The 19711-nt window shown below is 46.6% G+C and overlaps 1 protein-coding gene across 1 annotated transcript; it reads right to left on the bottom strand.

Moving 5' to 3' along the window:
- Positions 1 to 15233: 15233 nt before the first annotated feature.
- On the bottom strand, positions 15234 to 16888 carry LOC100834555 (zinc finger protein ZAT5). The gene has a single exon (XM_003559688.3). It carries the CDS (start codon positions 16543 to 16545, stop codon positions 15466 to 15468), a length of 1080 nt encoding a protein of 359 aa, XP_003559736.2. The 5' UTR covers positions 16546 to 16888; the 3' UTR covers positions 15234 to 15465.
- Positions 16889 to 19711: the final 2823 nt, after the last annotated feature.

The following is a 19711-nucleotide window of genomic DNA, read 5'->3' as shown; positions in this document are numbered from 1 at the left end:
TAACAAGACTGGTGATCCGATGCTTTCTGTTGAGGTGTGTAGACTCACCGAAAGATGGGCTAGAGTAGAGTGTTGCTGGCTATAAATAGCCTTTTGACTTTGACATATTACCACAAAAAATAAACCAGATAGCTCTGTGCTTTGTTACAAAAAAAATGCCTGCATCAGACTTCCAGTAAAAAAGAGCTACAAACTATTCTTCTCTTTCTACAAATAAATAGCTTTTTGATTTTCCTTTTGTTCTTACCATGTTCAAGATCTGGAATTGAATGATACATCCAGTTCATTTATAGGATGAACTATACATCCTATATTCTATCCTATCTATTTTTTCTTGGATGTCGGGCGTGCAAATCTCTGATTGACTAGGATGCAATTTTTCTCTTGATCAAGAACTGAAGATGCCTTTTTTTTTGTTTGGACCAGATTCCAGTCGATATGAATTTTTTTTCTCTGGATCACGACTTGCATACGTTAGGTTCATGCTGCAAACGATAAGATGGGACTGATTCATGTTTGACTTTGTTGAATTTTTTCATAACACTCAACTGCAGCGCAGTGCCTAATATCTACTATTCTGATGGTCACCTTGTAGCTGCAAGGTTGCATATTTTTTAGCGTATTCCGTGGCAACGCACGGACATTTCGGCATTTCGGTTAGTGTTTTTAATTTCTCAGATTACCCTCCAGCGTGAAAGGTGCTCGATGTTTTGTTTGCAAGGGCTAGATGTTGCTGAAAAGTGGGTGCTCCATTGCTACACAACCTCTCTATGTTTTAATTTCCTTATTTACAATCCATGAGCACATGCATCTTAGATTTTATTACTACTTTTGTTGTTTGCATCTAGCTTCCATCTCTGAAGCTCTCATGAATTCAAGACCACTCTTCTTCATGGTGGTTTGCTGATGTCCCCAATACTCTTCATCTTCCCAATTTCAATATACATCTCCTGACTCCTGATGTTGGTTCCTTTGCCGACGATGAATGCGGTGGATCAAGGTGAGATACAAATGGTTCTTTTTAGCATGTAAACCCGTTCGTTTGTCCAGTTGTCTTAATGCATAGATTTTGCAGAAGAACGAGTGATTGATAGTGTTCCGGAGAAAATAAAGGACTTAATGACCGCCCTCTCGATTACACATTTTTCAGTCCCGTACAATTTCTCTAAGTTTTCTTTCATATATTAGAGTTGTTCTCTGAGTACCATATGTGTTCATATTTGCACTTGTGGACGGTTTGTTTGCAGAGTATAGTTTATAATAGAGGTAATAACACGGTAGGTACAAGAACTTGTATTGCGTGAGCAGTTTAGTACAACAAGTTGTAAAATGGGGCCAGGTGGTACACTAACTTGATTTGCGGGTGCACGTTTGATTAACCAATGTGGGGGCGATATGTGGCACGCCAGTTTACTTGTCCATTTTATGCAAAACCCCCCACAACTTTTCGCTTACACAAAAAAACCTTTGAATCAATTTACATGTGATGCACGTCGTGCCCATCGGACGAGGACGACATCTCTAGGTCTCCGGGCGCGATCACCACCATGTGTCGGCTCGTCCGTCACGGCCGCAGCCCTCTTGGCGTTGGTCCTACCCCATGACGGTGTCCACGATGAGCGTGTCGATGGCGGCGAGCATGGCGACCTACACCCACAAACAGGAACCGCATCCACGGCCTGTGCCTCACGAGGCACGGGGACCCCAGCGCCTCGAAGGCCGCGGGCAGGATATGCAAACGATGGCGATGAGTTTCAGCCGCAGTGCCATGCGCCTTGTCGCGGCCCGTGGCGGCGGCATCGTTGGCCGCGCATTCGGAACGTTGTGTGGTGTACAACGGAGGTTGGCACATGCGTTATTAATTTGCTTCCCTTGGACGATTCTTGTAGTTGTAAAACGCTGCCGCGGATTCACTCGCAAGTCGGTAATTTTAAGCTTCGGGGTTTGTCAATTGCAGGTGGCCAACGGCGGTTCCCAGATGAGCTCACTATGTTAAGAATATGTTGATGAACGTGAAAACATTGATAGTTTGGTCGATTTTGTGTAAGAGAAATTGCGTGGGGGGCTTTGCGTAAAATGAACAAGTCAACCAATGGGCCAAATGACCAAACGTGCACCCGCAAATCAAGTTAGTGTATCACCTGACCTCATTTTGCAACTTGTTGTACTAAACTGCTTGCGCAATGTGTTATTACCTCTTTATAATAAGCAGCGGGCCACGTAATAAGAAGACAACGGTTTCAACTACAGAACTTTATTTCGCAGGTCTGCAACTATAGATCCATTTCCTTGATTACATTTTTTTTCTTATAAGATACAAACATTACGGCCGGCAGGTTTCTTCGCATTTTCGTGAGTTTGCGGGTCGCTTTCACCTGTACTGTAGCAGCAGGAATATTTACGCCTGCGTTGCCACCGCCGGTTACTGTGGCTTCTGTTGTGGTTCTGCCTTGCCGTTCGGTTGTGTGCACCGATGTGTGAGCTGTTTCAGTCTCTGATGGTGGCCCTTTATGCATGGCGCTGGTGTGCTGGTCGTTTCTGTCGGCGAGTTGGGTGCGGAATTAATTGCGTGGCGGGCTGGTTGGACGGTGGAGGGGCCACTTTCAGTTGGTTGGGCGACGAGGTCTCATGCAGACCGATTCGTCTCGGGTGTGCTGTCCGTTGGGGTGTTGTGGGTTGCTCGCCGCGTGTCCTGTGCGTAAAGCGATTTTTTTACGGGAGCCAGAACTACCGGAGTTTTATCCACCATAAAGTTTCGTCAAGATTCGTGCTGTTTAGGTTCCTAAACAGGTTCCATCCGAAGATGTGGTCCGGCTGTCCCTACCACATGCAGGTGCAGGCACGGGACCAACCACAGTGCATGCATAGGAAAGTAATTAATTGCTTTGCACTTTAACGCTAGCTCTGACCACTGCATGCATGCGAGCATTTATGGCTAGTTACTGCTAGCTTTGAAATTTTAAAAATACCTCACTGAAAATCCAAACATGCGATTGTTTGATTGATAAATCATTTAAAAAATATGTGTGTACCATCGAACCTTCATTGACAAGTCATTGCAATTTCGTTAGCACCGATCATTATTCCAATGGTCAAACATTGAACTAACATTGAAACACTAGTTATATTGAGACACAAATATTTATATTGACTGTATATATGAAAGTTTATTGAAACACTGCTGTTTCAATCGGCAAGATTTGAACTTATTCCTATATGATTGAAATTGTATAAAAATGTTTCATTGAGAAACCAATGTTAAAATCGGCAATCCTTAGGACACTAACGTTTCAATAGTTATAATTTATTTCAAACCTTTGTAAAACACATCATTTTTCAACTTTGTCGTTTTGAACTTGCAACACTATTGTTTCAATGAAAGTTTCATTTTGAATCTGCTCCAAAATTTTTGAAACTTTTTCTGCAGGTCGGAAACACCATCTCAAACCAGCCATCAAATTTTCATCAAATTCTGAGTCCGTTTGGACTACCAAATAATTTGTACAACTATCAAAACGCGTTAGTGTAAAACTAGTATCGGTGGAGATCGGCCGAGATTTTGAACTTGCTCGATTTTTTTTGAAACTTTTACTCTAGGTGGGAAAAACCATCTTAAACAAATCCTCAAATTTTCATCAAATTCTGAATTCGTTTAGACACTCAAATAATTTGTAAAAAAATCAAAATGTGTTAGTGTATCGTTGCTTTCTCCAACTAGCAACCACGTCCCATGATCCCATCTAGGCCTGGGACCCATGTCTGGATAGTTAGCTATAGGTAACAAAAATCTACGAAACCACGAGAGGTTGAACGGTGGATTAAGCTCCGGCAGGTCACGGCTCCGGTAAACTAGAATTTTCCGTTCTGTGCACTGTTCTTAGAACGTCGTGGACTGCGTGCGCTGGTGGCTGTCAGGTCGGTACTCGGTTGGTTGGGTTCTGGGGTTTTCTGCAGCTTGCTATTTATAGGCCTGCTGTTTCTATTGATGCTGTGATGCATAGGCCCGACTCGGTGCAGGGCCAAGAGTTGCGCCGGAGGGCCGCCACCATGCTGGAGGTCGCCACTCTCGAGGTCCTCGAGAGAAACGGCGGACGCCGCCATGTTGTCTAGCCCGCCGGGAGGAAGAAGTCGTCGCGTGGGAAGTCGTGAGGTCGTCGTCGAGGAGATCCCGTCACTGCTGCCTGCTGCCGTGGGCGTGATGCGAGGCGCCGCCGCCGCCCGTAGGTCGAGGCTGAGACGGGTGCTTCAGGGTGCTGCCCCGCGTGGAGCGGCTTTGAGGCCGAGGGCCGCCACTCATGAGGCGGCAGAGCCATGGGGAGCCGCGAGGGTCTTGTTCGTCGCTTAGAAATCGATCTTCTGTTCGTCGATTCTCTGGTTATTCCTTTTTGATTTTCCTGTACAAGCACGTGTATATGCATGCTTATGATTGACGGATTCCATAGGTTGATTTCTCCATGTTCTTCATCTTCTCTGTTATGTTTGATGGATTGCTGCTGATCTATCTTCTCCGATTTTCATTGGGAATGCAGAAAATCAAGTTGTGATTAATCACTTCATCAATAGCGTAGAAAGAAATAGACAGATGGAAGGTTTGATTTGAAATCAATCGTGTCGGATCGGTTTCCGTTTCCTGTAAAAACATGTATGCACATGCTATGCTTGAGCGATAACAGGGATCGATTCCTTCTTGCGTCTGGAGTGTTGGTGGCGGATTTTGCTTTGCGAGGACTAACCATATAGCGGCGATTTGTATCTCCTGTCATCCCTGAAAGTGTTCTGTCTTTGGGTACAGTGGGGCTACCCCGTTTTCGGTTTGTGGTGAGTTAGCAGATTGCTTTTCAAGGGTTTCAGAAACAGTGTTGCTCGCGAAGATGCAGGTTAGGGAATCTTTATGATATCTATCTGTCGTGTGTCTCCATGTCCTGAAGAGTCCCGAAGAATGGCCTCAATGTACACATTTGGCTGACTATTGTCTCACAATTTTAGTTCCTTGTATGCCTAGACTTTGCAGGTAGGGATAGTTCAACTGATTGGCTCGCTACTTCTAGGAGACGCATGCCATGCCATTGGCTAAAAAACTTCTGTACTAATTTTAACAGTGTATCTGGAAATTATTTTGAGTTGTAGAAGAAACAATATTTATGTCATGGTGTATATGTTAAATCAGCTAATTATCTCACAAAAAAAAATCTGCCTTTTGTCACTCAATATTCTTGTGACGGGGCTGATGATTTTGTGTGCCTTCCTTCCTTGCACCTTCTACCAAAGAATTTAAAGATCTCCAGAACTCAGCATTGTTTGCCATATGACTATCATCTTCAGTATCTTTATCGGAGGAAGGCCTCTGCATTTGAAAGTATCTGCAGAAAACATGAATAATTTATTGCTGCTGCCTGCATTCTTCTGACCATTAAGAGCAAGATTAATAGTACACCTGGCTGCTGGTTGTACTAGTCTTCCATGTCACCTTAAAGCCATCTTAGGGCATCTTCAATGGTGATTATTACTAATTCTCTTCTCTCTCTTCTTGAGTATATATTTTTAATTTTTATTTTCTTCTCTTTCTTGAGGACCCATATGTCATCTTTTTTTTCTTGGTACCCGCGTAGAGCCTGTTACTTCTTCAAGTAACCACTACCTATTTATTTTATTCAAGTCTTGTTCTCATTGGTCTAGTATTTTTTGGTATCCGTGTAGTAACAATTGTTGAAGATGCCCTTACAGCCGGCTGTAGTATAATAGGTTTGCTATTAACTTGGCTCTATTAAATATTTAAGTACTTAATGCTTGCATGTGCACATCATCTTTTGTGATCCACGATAAACTGCATCTTTGTGGCTATAACATTAGCACCTCCTTCTCCAGAAGACTTACGCCTGCAGCCATGGTCGTAAAACTTTGTCAGCTCAACCAAATTTGATATATACAAATGGAAATGATCAAGAATGGCATGCTTCTCTATATACTACTACTTAAAACACTTCAGGCAGTCAGATAAAATACTGAACAAATTAGGGAATTGAGCAGAAAGAGGAACATAGCAAACTAGCATTGTGTATAAATGAAGATTAACTAGCAGATGTAGAGCCACAGCCACCAATGAGTACATGCAGTTCCCAGCAAGGACCTTCAGCCGAAGAATTTGCCCAGTTATTACTGCAGCCCGGCGAGGCAGCATGGTGCAGAGCAGAACAGCAGAGGAGGCTGTCATGAACTGCTGGTCGTGGTGGGATCGAAATGCTTGGTCCGTGTGTGTGGAAGGAAAGACCGAAGGCAGGACAGGAAGAGGCGCCCTCCGGACGGGCTTAGGCTGCGGCGAGACGAACTGAGAAATCGGCGGCGGAGGGCGAGCTGAGGCGCCACTGGAAGAATGAGATGAGGCGCCGGCGAACGCGTTGTGCTGACCCATCTCCTTGATGCGGCGCTGGCGGCAATTCTAGGGTTCGGGAAGTGGCGATTTGGAGGTTCTAGAGGTTCGATTTGGCACGCAAGAACTGATTTGGGGTGAGGAAACGGAGAATTTGGCGCGCGGCGGTGGAATGAGAAGCGAGGGAGGCCACGGAGATGCACAGGATCGAATCGCCGACCCTGGCGCCCGCATCGGGCTGCAAGCGGGTGGTTGCTTTTCGTTTCTTGTGCTATAGCCGGGCGATTCACGGAGCGCCCGCACCGTTCTCTCCTCCAGATCGGCTTTTCTCTGACGTGGAAGGCTTACAGCCTGCTGACTGTGCACTATTATTCTTACTCTAACATTAGAGAGTTTTAGGAATTCAGTATCCGTACATTGCACTGCTAACTCCAATGCAACTGGCATGAAGATGGCTAAGGCGTGGCTTGTTTTACCTGTCTTCTTGTTTTGAACACTTTCCCTAAATCAGCATGCAAGCTTGAGCTATGATCATGTGAAAATTAGACGAGTCCAATTGTGCCATCACACGCAGCAAAATTAGCATAATCCATAAACCAATTCAATTTTGCCAGCTGCGCGGCGAAGGTCCCGTACACAACTAGTATGCTTTATTCTCTTAACTATTTTTCATACAGTACATCCTGGGTTGCATGCAATTTACTTATGGTATATTGTTTGAACTTCCTAAAGTTTGTTAGTATCCTATATTAATCATTTAACAACCACACTGGAAAAATATCTTTCCGTGTTGCAAAAGTTTCCTTAGAATGTATACAAAGTATAGATCATTTATGTCTAGATTTTTTTGTCCCCACACATTCCAGCGGCAACGCGCGGGATATCATCTAGTTATTTGAAAGGTAAGATCCAAGTTTAGCCTGCTTAAAAAGAAATGAAGCCTAGCTGATGTGGATGTGATCTTGCTCAGCGACTGATCAACCTTGTCTAGTTACATTTATAGCGGCCTAGCGGGGGCAGTATTCTTAGGCCCTGTTTGTTTGGATTTCTGTTTCAGCTTTTGGTGCTTTTAACAATCTCAAAAACACTTCTCCTGTTTACACATGAAGCTGAGAAGCACCTCCGGACGTGTTTTTGGTGCTTCTAGCTGAGAAACACGTCTGGAGATGCTTCTCAGTTTGATGTGTAAACGGGAGAAGTGTTTTCGAGATTGCTAGAAACACCAAAAACTGAAACAGAAGACCAAACAAATAGGGCCTTAGCTTTGCTCCAAGATAATATTAATGCAGTGAGCATTGGCTAAAATAACCCAGAGGTCAACAAGTTTGTTGGTTAAGAGTTCTTTGCCTGTGCAAGCTGTGATCGCCAACCTGCATGGTCAAAGGCTCCCAATTTGGGGTTCATGGCTGTCTCTATTGGCTACTCTTAACTCTTAAGCTCCAGCTGCACACATACACGCTCCAGGTGTCGCAATGCGGGAGCATGTGGTTTCCGGATCACACATTTGCTGCAGATCTGGATCTGTGCAGAAAATAGGTTTGACCATGCTGCAACATTCAATGGAGCAACGGCATTGCTTCAGCTCAAGCAAGAACATATGTTCTTTTTCGAGAGCACAGATCCGTTGAAGGGAATCTTATATGACCCAGTCGTACCACCCCAGCGATGGACCCAATTGAGTGCCATCCGATCTCAATCACAAAAGCCCAACTAATACTAATCAGAAGAACGGATCTCAACTCCACCTGAATGCCCTGCTAGGATAGATGGCGCTGGCTCGATATGGCCCAGGGAACGACCTGGTCGCAACAGATTTTTTTTTTGCCTGTTTGGAGCCACTAATAGGATTCTCCTTGATGCTTCACAAGTCTCATGTATGTGTAGTTTGCTTCATCATTTCCTTTTCTCCCACAGATAACTTACCTTGGAGTTGGACCCAAGGATGTAGTAATGTCCTAGTTTCTCTGAAACTTTTAAGCATTGACATAGTCATTTAGGGGACCTCATTCATTTAGTGATGGACTGAATTTTGTAATTGCGACCATCAGGTAGAATCAACAAGGTTTGAAACTCTTGTTTATTGGTTTTGGTATGGTCATACATCCAGGCTAAATGCTTATGATGTGTTACGAAATGAAAGCAACTAAAGCATGTTTGGTTAATAGCCTTATTTTGCTAAACTATTACAAGGATGCAGCTACTGTCTGGCTAGAAATTGGTTAGATATTAGCATTAACACCCGGTCGTCATGGATTCATGTTCTCGCCAAACTTTGCAAAAACAAAAGAATGCGGCTGTTGTTTCCTTGGCACGCAAGATTTGGCTTGCCACTAGTGCACTAGCTCATCTAATCTCAATTGGGCATGCATGTTAGTATGTGAATAACTGGATTGATGTATTACTGACTTGAACAATGTAAAAGCTAAGTTGAAAATATGTCAAGCTAAAAATGGTACTCCCTCCGATCCATAAAAAATGTCGTCCACATAGTATAAAATTTGTACTAACTTAGTATAAAATGGATGACGTTTTTTATGTATCGGAGGGAGTACTGATATGTAGCAAGTTCATCTTGATCTGCTGACTCTGTGATTGGCATCTTGCAATGAATGGAACACACTCCCCTTCGCAGCCCATCAGTGTGTTTACACTTTACACTCCTGCATGCTCCCCAAAGCTTAAAAAAAGGATGACCAAAGAAAGGGACGTGAAGAACACAACGCTTTGGGAGACAATGATTGATTAGCATCTGGCTTTTACCTAACAATCACTTGAAACTTTATTCAACCTCAAAAACAATTACTAGTGTAGTGCTTCGGATTATAGACAATTTCTTTTACAAAATAATCAATGACATCTCTCGAATACATATTCTTCATAGTACATCGTCGCTTTTTAGACAGGAAGGCAGAAACTACTGTGACGAAGGATTGCTAAAGCAGGTGGTTATTAGTGAGAAAGGCTAGTCCTGTGTTCTGGTGGGCAGGCGAGCACCTGTACCGAATTTTATTTGGCACCAATCTCTGGCCTTTACTGCTGCCTGCCGGTTGTTTCACTGTGTAATCAATCATTTCACCACTGGGTTATGTTGTTGCATCAGTCTGTTGAGTAAACATTTTGTTTGTTCTGGTTGGTTGCTGGCTCACATATTTGGGGCTTTTGCTTGCTCAGTGCACCGCTCTGTATGCATTTCCTGTGTCAGGTATACTCCTCGCAGATAGAGAAATGAAGAGAGAGAGAGAAACAAAGAGGGGACAAGTGGTCCTCTTGTTGCTTCTGTCTTGCATAATGTAACCAACCAACCACCACCACCACCACGAGCGACGGTGCTCTTGCATTGATGGAGCATGCATCATCGGTTCTACTTGAGCAAATTGTTATGGCTAGATAGAGAGGCAGCAATGCATAGAAAGAAGGGTTTTTTATTTCCGTGCCCCTCATCACTTAGCTGTACTCAGAAATACTCAGGCCTCAAAACTGTGCTCGCTTCTAGACTTGTTCGCTTTCTGCTTCCTCGCAAATGCCCTCACGGGGCCGCGGGGAGTGCTGACAGGTGGGGCCGGAGCCGCGTTTCTGGCGTGTGGAGCTGCGAGGAGATAGTGCAAGCGGGCAGGTCTTAACGGGTCTGGTTACCTTACATGTGGGCTACGTCAGTGCGTCCTGACAGGTGGGGCGGTCATCGTTAATGACAGGTGGGCCGAGGAAAGGCTGACCGTTGGGACCGAACTAGAGGATGACAGGTGGGCCGAGCCAAAGGATGACAGGTGGGACGAGACTTCAGATGACAGGCGGGGCCAGTGTCATCTTTCCTTACATGTGGAGCCTACTTACTCTCCTTTACTCTTGCTTTCCTTTACTCTCGCCCAAATCCTGACCAGAACCCTAAATCGGCGGAGGACGGCGACGGCGCTGCGGCTAGTAGGTGTGTAGAAACGAACGGGAGGCGACGATGACGAGCACTAACCCACCTCCGTACCACAACGTCGGTAGCTGCCGCCGATTCGAGGAGGAGCTATTTTGCCGCGGGGAGCCTGATATCCGGCCTGATGTGGCCGAGATAGTGATTTCTCGTACCTCCGGAATGGAAGAGAAGGCTGCGAGGTAAAGCCATCGTTGCTACCATCCATACAGGATCAGCGCTCAATCCGCCGGCCACTTCGGCTGAAGAGGTCATGGCAGCTCTGAAGCAGCGCTGCAACTTCAAAAGGGGAGTGCGCATCACGGTATGTCTTGCGCCCGCCAACTTTCTGATTCGCTTTGATTCGAGTGATGATTGCACGGCAGCGGTGGTGCAATCGATGCGCATCAGGTGCCCTGCCGACGACATCTCGTTTCGCCCCTGGAGCTCCATCTTCCTTGGAGAGGAATCAAAACTGCCTTTTAGCTGTGTGCTTAGCTTGGATGGACTGATGGAGGATGCGCAAGAGATTGAATATGTGAAGAATTTGATTAATCATCTAGGAGGCAAGTTCGTGACAATTCTGCGTAGGACTGATCCGCGCTGCGTGAAGCTCAGGGCATGAATGCGTGATCCTTGTGCCATCCCGAAGCGGTTGCTGATGAGAGTGCCTTGTTTGGCCACACAACCAGCTCCTGAATATGCTGATGAGCTCATTGATGATTCAATTGCAGCGGGGGCAGAACCAGAAACCTGACGTGATGTGTCGTTCGGGGTCATCGTCCACGTCCATGAAGTGGTCGATAGGTTTCATCTTCTTACTGATGGTTCTGACCACAACAACAGGGACTACTCTGATTCTTGTTCAGATGATGAAGCTTATCTGAACTATGGTGGTTCTGGAATACCGCGAGGAGATCTCACTCGCCTCCATGAGTTCCCCTATTTTGCTGACGCTGTAGATGGCTCAGGTCTTCCAAAAGGGGGGGTTAATCCATGTTGATGTTGTGTTCTGTTTAATCCATGTTGATTTTAATGTATGTTGTTCGAAGACTATCTATTTGTACTGATCAAGAGCAGGTTGTTGCTCTTTATCTGAACCTGGGCATGTACTGTTATCGGCAGTTATAATTTCCTATGAATTTCTTTCGCAATTTTACTTCCTCCAAATTGATTTCTGACTCCACAAATGTATATCGAATGGAAAGTTATGCAAAATTACCAAATTTTAATATGTTTTGAGAAGGTTGACTTTTCTTGACCAGGGAATTTATAGACATTTGACTGTACCAACCCACCCAAATGGACAATTTTGGAGGAAGCTTAGAAAGTGAACTTGCTCCAAATTGATTTCAGACTGCACAAATGGAATCGGAATGAAAATTTATGCAAGATGACCAAATTTCAACTTGTTTTGTGAAGGTTGACTTTAGTTGACCAGGGAAAAAATAGGCACATTCGGCTGTCCCAGCACACCAAAATGGCCGCAGTTGGAAGAACCCCCAAGATTCGACATTCTTCAAATTATTTTCTGATTGCACCAATAGAAAGTACATCAAAAGTTAAGAACACTGGTGAAATTTCAAACCCATTTGAGAAAGTTGACTCCGCGTTGACCAGGATTTAATTCCACTCAAATCCATTCAAATCTGCAAAAGTAAAGAGTTTTTTTGAACTTTTCTTCGAGGAGTCAAGTACTAACAATGTTTGCATATTTCCAATAGCTGTTCCACAACTTCAAATCATGTATGTTGTATCATTTTGGCCCAAACACAACAAATTTAACTGAATTTGAAATTCAGAAAAAATATGAAAACACGTCCAAATTGAAAATGCTTTTTGCATACATGCAATACATACCAAATGTGCTTAGTGTGCCAAATTTTACAAGATTTTGGACAAAGTTTTAAATCCAAATGTCAAAATGAGTTCATTTCTCTAACACCTCAAAGAGATGTGGGGCAATGTACATGAAGTACATTGCGACATTTAGATAATGCTCTGATTTTTTTTACGTGATGAATGTGTCACTAAATATTGACACTTGCAGAAAATCATAATTTTCGGACAAATATTTCATATTATTAACATTATTATAGTATTGAGTTAAGTGTAAATCACAGTAATCAAGGTATAAAACATTTAATTTTCATTGAAACCTATGTGTTCGCATTCTAATGGGTTACAATGGGTCCAATGGACCTTTCTTAAATTAATTTCTTATCGTAAATGTATTGAAAAAAGTGAGTTTTCATTTAGTGACGAAATGTGGTGAAAATCCAAAATATGTACGAAATATAGTAAAATTGCTCCAGAAATTTTGAAATTCTTTGAGAAGAACAAGTAACATGTAAGGTTACCAAATTTTTTTCCGTATATGTGCTAAACCTTTATTTACAAACGTTTTGGACATAACACTTGAAAATTGGATGAGACCCTATCAGTGGCGGGTCAAGAAAAGCCCGCCACCTGACACTGATAGTTATGGCCGGTTCGGACATGGATGCCCTGACGTACGTTAGCCTGCAGTTTGGTCACTGGCAGGTGGGCCTCCTGCCTGACAACCCCACATGTCAGTGACTCTATGTCAGGGGAGGCTACGTCAGAGAATCTCCTTCCGGTTCTTGTAATCAAACTCACGTTTTTTCAGTGTTTGTTGCATCATTATTTTCAGTGTTTTTGCATTATTATTTTCAGTGTTTTTGCATTATTATTTTCAGTGTTTTTGCATTATCAACGATTCTTGTGGGTCATATAGAAATCCGAATGAATCTTGAAAATACATACATACATACACATATATATATAGTTCATCTCTCCAGCATTACATATAGAAATATATAAAAAAGGAAAACTACATATGGAATTTTATTCCACGCTCCCGGTGATCTTCTCCAAGGCCTTGGTACATGTCTCTGGTGGACCGATCAACGATCGGAGCACTTCCACGGAGACTTGTACCGTCTGCGGCGGCGAGGGCGGAGGCGGCGTCGGAGTTTGACGCCGTGGTGGAGACCGGCGGCGTCCACAACCATGGCGGCCAGTGCAACGCCGCCTACTACGGACTTCATCTTCGTTCGATGAAGTCAAGAATGCCGTCCATCGCTACGGACTTTCTCCGTCGAGCTCCCTATTCAGTGCTTCAATGGAGGAGCACTGGAAGGAGTCCCCAGACCACCACGCCATGTCGATGGATCTTTGGTATCAGGGAAGAAGTCTAGATGAAAGGCCGTAATGATGGCACGGAATATATAGGCACAGAGCTCTTTCGAGAGACTTCAGCACGCCTCTGCAAGTCAAGCTCCCTATTAATTAAGGAATATTGAAGGCAAAAGGGCGCGCGGGAACACATCAGTTTCCCATGCAAGTCCCTGCAACTGCCCACGCCCGCCGGTTTCCCATGCAAGGCCGCCGCGCACGCCTCCGCAAGTCAAACCGCTCCGGCGTAGAGTCCCCAAGCATTCATGCAAACCGCTTTCAAAGCCCACCAACTAACACTGATCACCGGAAACCACTCCCCTTCCCCTTACCATCGCTATTTAACCTGGCGCCATGGAAGTAGTTCTTTCTATTCTTCTCCTTCTTCTACACATCTTGACCTCTCTCCACTTCTTCTGTGGTATTAACCGACGGGCAATGGCGTTCCAAGGCCGCACCTTCAACCCGGCGCCCCTCACGAAGGAGCGGTTGTTCCCACCGGGCGTGCTTGTGGAGCGTACGCTCAAGGTGCGGGCGATGTCGAGTAGCAGGAGCCCGATGGTGCTGGTCAGGGACTTCCTCCACACCGGTTTCTTACACCGGGAGGCTGTAGGCCCTCCAATGTACCGCGTGGAGCAGCTCCGAGAGGATGGTGTCGACACGGCCATCGTAGTGCACCTCACCAACAACAACGACGCCGAGTACCTCCTTGGTCGCGTGTACTGGTGTGGCCGGATGCGAGTTTATCGCATTCACGTTGTACAACGTGTACACCAACACGACGAACATGTTCCCCCATGCCGGCCAGATGCACGGCATCCCGTATGTCGTGCCTGAGGTGGCGCCTGTGGAGGGGCCTGCCGAGCCTGGCGGGGCAGCGGTGGAGGAAGCCGGCGGCCAGGAGTGATCGGCCGCGTCGTTTTATATGAATTCCGTTAATTGTAAAGTTTTATATGAATGTCGTTAATTGTTAGAATTTGCACTGCATGTTCTATGATAATGAATTGTTCTATGATGATGAACCACTTTATTGAACTGCTTTTGATGTCATCGCTTCCATAATTATGATTGTAAAGTTTATTTCTATGCAAAACGAACAAGTGTAGCTTCGGGTAGAATTTGCTTTCTTCGATTAGGCTATGTAGACGCCGCTTCCCTTTGCAAGTCTCGCCGACGAGCCCACGGAGGCGTATTTGGCGGGAGCGGCGACGTATTTGGGAAAGGGATGAGAGAGATAGGCTTCCCTTCGCAAGTCTCGCCGGCGAGCCCACGGAGGCGTATTTTGGCGGGGGCGGCAGCGTATTTGGGAAAGGGATGAGAGAGATAGGCGACGGACCAACCTGTCACTTTTTTTCGGAACCCCACATGTAAGTTAAGTGTACCGACCCACCTGTCAGGACGTGGCCCGCATGTAAGGTAACGAGACCCGTTAAGACCTGCCCGCTTGCACTGTCTCCTTGTAGCCCCACACGCCAGAAACGCGGCTCCGGGCCCACCTGTCAGCACTCCCCGCGGCTCCCCCGTCAGAACCAAACGGTCAGAGGGGCTTGATCGTTAGCAGGTGCTCCGTGAGGGCATTTGCGAGGAATCGCGAAACGAACAAGTGTAGCAGCGAGCACTTTTTCTAGCCTCGAGTATAACTGAGTACAGCTGAGGAACGAGGGGCACAGAAATAAAAAACCTTAGAAAGAAAGGCATGCAAGAATTTAACTTGGATACGGAACTCAAGTGGTAAGCTAATCCGAAAGCATTTTATTGAATCAGCTCAGGTTTCTGGAATTCAGAAAATTCTATGCTTATTTACACTCTGCAAAACAATCTAATGAGAAAGGAACCAAAGAAATTGGTTGAAGAATTCGGTGAACAGGAGAAGATCGAGCACCAAGTACGTGTTGTTTATTTGCCCCAAGAGCAATCATTAATTAGACCTGAATCTCCAAAGAAATGAATGAAATCTGAATCTGAGTCTGTCTGTACATACCTCGTGCCGTGGGTGCTTGAATCAATCCTGAACTCCTGGAGCTGGCAGGTTGAGATCAAGAAAGCCGGCAGCGAGCAAGGATTGGTCGGCGTCAAGAATGATGGCGTCGGCGTGGGTGCGGTCGTAGAGCTCACCGGCGATGGAGTGAGAGCGCTTGTGGCCGCCGAGCGCCTGCCCGGAGCCGAAGACCTTGGAGCAGATGGGGCATTCGAACTTGACGTTATTCTTTGGCTTGACGACGACAGGCGCCATTGCTTGGGGCGATGGCGGTGGGGAGGAGGGCGTGCTGAAGGAGGAGACGTTGGTGTCCACGCTGGGCTCCGGCTGATCGAGGAAGACCTTGGTCGTGCAGCAGTTGCTGTTGATGCGCTTGTGGCTGGCGCGGTGGCCGCCGAGCGCTTGGTAGGACTGGAACGCCCTGCCGCAGCCGGGGCACTCATACCGTCCACGCTTGGGATTATTCTCGCTGCTGCTAATAGCCGCCTTGTTGTTGTTGTTGTTGTTCGTCATCTCGGTGTAGAGAACGTCGTCGTCCGAGCCGTCGTACGCGAGGAGCTTCTTCCTGCCGTCCCCTTTCTCTGATGATTCTGACGATGGCAGGTTGCACAGGCCGGCGGTGTCGCGCGACAACATGATGAGGCACAGTGCGACGTCCTCGGGCTCCTTGTCGAAGGCCGGAGCTGGCGCCGGTACGCGCATCGAGCGCCGCCTCCGCCTGGGTGCCGCCATGACCGCCGCCTCGGTCGGGAGCGGGATCAGCATGTCGTCCTGATCCTCCTCCTCCATTGCGCCGTCGGCACCGGCGGACCTCGACAGCCGGCGCGTCTTCTTGGGGTTCTCCCTGAGGCCATACCCCGCTCCACTGGCGTTGGTGTTGGAGGCCCGCGCCCCGCTGATGGGCATCGTCCAACGCCGCTGCTCCTCGTCCTCCTCATCGGAATCGGTTTCGTCGTCCTCTCCCACCGCCGCTGCCGCTGCCACCTCCGCCAGCGCGTGGGAGCGCATGTGGCCGCCCAGCGACCGGCCGCAGGGGAAGCCCTTCCCGCACACCTTGCAGCTGTGCCGTGTAGAGCTGCTACTCAGCACCACCATATCGTCCATGGCGGATCGGTCGATCGATCCACCAATATATGCAATGCAATGCAAGAACCGATCGATCCAATTAACCTGAAGCTCAATTTAATCGCGAAAGCTGCAGCGATCGTCCTCGATCCCGATCGATCCAAGGACGGACGACGAACAACTAGGACGACTACTCTCAAGTGGCCGGGCGGATCAAGAAGCGGTCAAGCTTAGAGCTGGGAGATGAGATCCATGGCCCAATGAGCTTGGAGCTAGGCCGGCCGGGGAGCTAAAGTAGTACAGCAGTAATAAGATGATGGGAGGAGAGGAGAGGAGGAGGTTATGGGAACGATCCATGGGTTGGGGAGGAGAAATCGGAATGCATGCAATGCAAGCAAGCAAAGTTAGCAAACTGACAGGAGAGAGAAACCAAATCCATCGGAAGGAATTGCCCAAGGGAAGCACACAACTCGGTCACTGACACTCGCGGGACGGGGAAGCAGGGACACACAAAGAACGGGCCCTCCTTCCCTTGCCCCCCTTAATTTGGCCACCAGATAATTCATTCCTGGAGTAATTTTCTTCCGCTTCTTTCCACAAACGCAAGAAATGATGAGCTGGGAGGCAATTTTTCTTAACGGCATCTTCTAATAACGAGATATAGTACTCCCTCTCTGTCCCATACTAGTTGTCGAAATATTACATGTATCTAAACGTCTTTTAAACATAGATACATCCATATTTGATCAAATTTGAGACATCTAATATGGGACGGAGGGAGTACGTACATTTACGGGTGCCGGTAGATTCGGAATTTTCACGTCTCTCTCTCTCGATAAATGGCAGACATGAGCTTGTAGGAATCAGAGAAACAACTCAGAATTTGAGACCACATTTTCATTGATCTGTGCTCATGCAATATATGCACGCAACATATATGGCATGCAGACATAAAGTTATCCGACAAGTGACAATTATTATGTTAATTTTCTGTTGCATTAACGCTACAGAAAATTACGGTCTGTCTATATGGCAGGCGACTGGTTTTAGGGGTCAAAGCAAGCGCCTGATTTATGATTCAAAAACAGGCGCCTGGAAAAAGATCTTAAAACAGTTACCTGCTCGTTTGATTCAAACCAGGCAACCTACGAGCGAAGCAGAATCTAAGCAAAACCAGCCACATGCTAGAGTGTTCAGAATTCAAAAACAACAAAGTTGAATTGACAAAATGCCATTTGCACCTATGTTCCGGATAGAACACAGGTTGCAATTCCAAGAATGAGGACGAAGTGCAATTGAATTAATAAACAACTGCAATTTCTTTTGACAAGACCCCAGATTGTGCATATTAAGCTACTTGTGATTCAGATGCTGTTTGATTAGATGCTGGTTTGCACTACCGCTTTCAGCTATGTTCTGGACACAATTCAGAAGAACAAGGCTGCAATTCCCCAGTAGCAAACAACTGCAATTGCATTTGGCAAGACGATGGATTGCGCTTGGTAACATGCGATTGAGCAAAAACGGTGCAGATTTGCACGAGAGACATATTTTCAGAATCAACAGGAAAAAGTAACAACACAAATCAGAAACAACAATCAAAGGGCGCATGCCCCGAGTGTGAAACATGTACGATTGTCACACCACCACGGCTAGAGAAAGGGAGGAGGGGTTGGAGCTCACGGGACGGCGGCGGCACGACCGAAACTCCAGCCGGCGACGAGGACGACAGAAATTGCCACCAGCACCCTTCCCCAACCTTTTCTCTCGAGAGTTCCACGAGGAAGAAGTGGCAGTGCGGCACGGATTTCAAAAAGTCTAACCAGAGTCAAAGCGGTCGGGTGGAAGGAACGGGAAAACCAAAGAAAAAAAAGGGAAGACCAGAAATGCGAATCTCAAAGTGATCTTCTGGCCCATGTTCACAAGTATTATAGTTTGGGTTGGGTGTTTCGTAAACAGAACTAGTTATCCACCAACGAATATTGAGTGTTGTTTCTGCTGTTCTTGAGTTGTTTTTGTTGTTTCTTTGATATCGTGAAAGATCGTCATAACCGCGTCCGCATCAGTTGTGTTCTAGCGAACTCGAGATGTAACTCCTCGAAGCGCCTACACTCCATCAGAGGATGGCTAGGCTTAATATTGCTTTGTTCGTCCGTGTAGACATGAAATGGGCAAGGAGCCGCCAATTGCTGAGAGAGTGTAAGTTGGCTTCCCTTGCGTCGCCACTGAGGTTTGGGCCCACGAGTTTCGCCGCTACGATCTCCTTCCACTTGAGAAGTGGCTCCGACGAAGTCGGGTGAGGTTGGTTCCTCGAACGCGTGTCCCTTGCGCTTCCTCCTTCGTTCGAAGGCGCGGTCTCCACCACTAACTTGAGATTGACCACGCTCGTTGCGGACCGAATCCTCGACATCGGCCCACCAGTTGGCGATTTCCATTAGGAAGCTGATGGTTGCAGGTCGAACGCGACCCAATTCTTGAGTTCGACTCGACGAAGACCTCGTTTGAATGCGTCGATGGCGCTTTCATCTGAGATTTCTTCGGAGGCATGTTTTGTGTTGGTCCATCGCTGAATATACGAGCAGATAGACTCTCCTTCGCGCTGAACGCATACTCGAAGTTGCTCAAGAGATACTGGTCGCTTATACATGGCTTTGAAATTGCGTGTAAAAGCTTGTACCAGCTCGTCCCATGAAGTGAGCTCGCCATCGTGTAGGCTATTCAACCAGGTGCGAGCTGGACCCCTGAGCTAGAGCTGAAGGCATTGCATAGCGGTAGTTCGAGTTCCGCCCTAGCTGCGAATCCCGGTGAGGTAGTCTTCCAGCCAAGTCCTGGGTTCCTGAGTGCCATCGTATTTGGCCAGGTCAGCTGGCAGCTTGAAGTTCCTTGGCATCCTGGTTCGACGAATCCGACGGCTTAAGCATGGTGCTCCACAAGTTTCGTGATTTGACTCAGGAGAGTCCTCCTGTAGTCTGCTTGTTGACCATTGACCCAGAGAGGGGATCGACTCCTTCTACGAGGGTCTGGCTCGCGTGCGTTTTGCGTCGAGACGGGCAGTCAACGCTTGCACCGAGGCTCGTTACCCGTGTGGGGTAGAGTGGCCAGGCCTCGATCGATGCATGAAGCTCCTGCCTTAGCCAGTCCTTTTAGAATCTGCCTGTGGATGCGCTAGCGCGGATCATTGTCGGGCAGTTGGATCGACTGTAGG

Source organism: Brachypodium distachyon, chromosome 1 (assembly GCF_000005505.3).
Source record: "Brachypodium distachyon strain Bd21 chromosome 1, Brachypodium_distachyon_v3.0, whole genome shotgun sequence".
In the NCBI taxonomy this organism is placed as follows: Eukaryota; Viridiplantae; Streptophyta; class Magnoliopsida; order Poales; family Poaceae; genus Brachypodium; species Brachypodium distachyon.
Note: the sequence above shows the minus strand (reverse complement) of the source record. Positions and strands in the feature narration are given on the sequence as shown.

Coding starts and splice junctions, on each gene's coding strand:
- LOC100834555 (XM_003559688.3), bottom strand. CDS start 16,545: ATGGACGATATGGTGGTGCTGAGTAGCAGCTCTACACGGCACAGCTGC.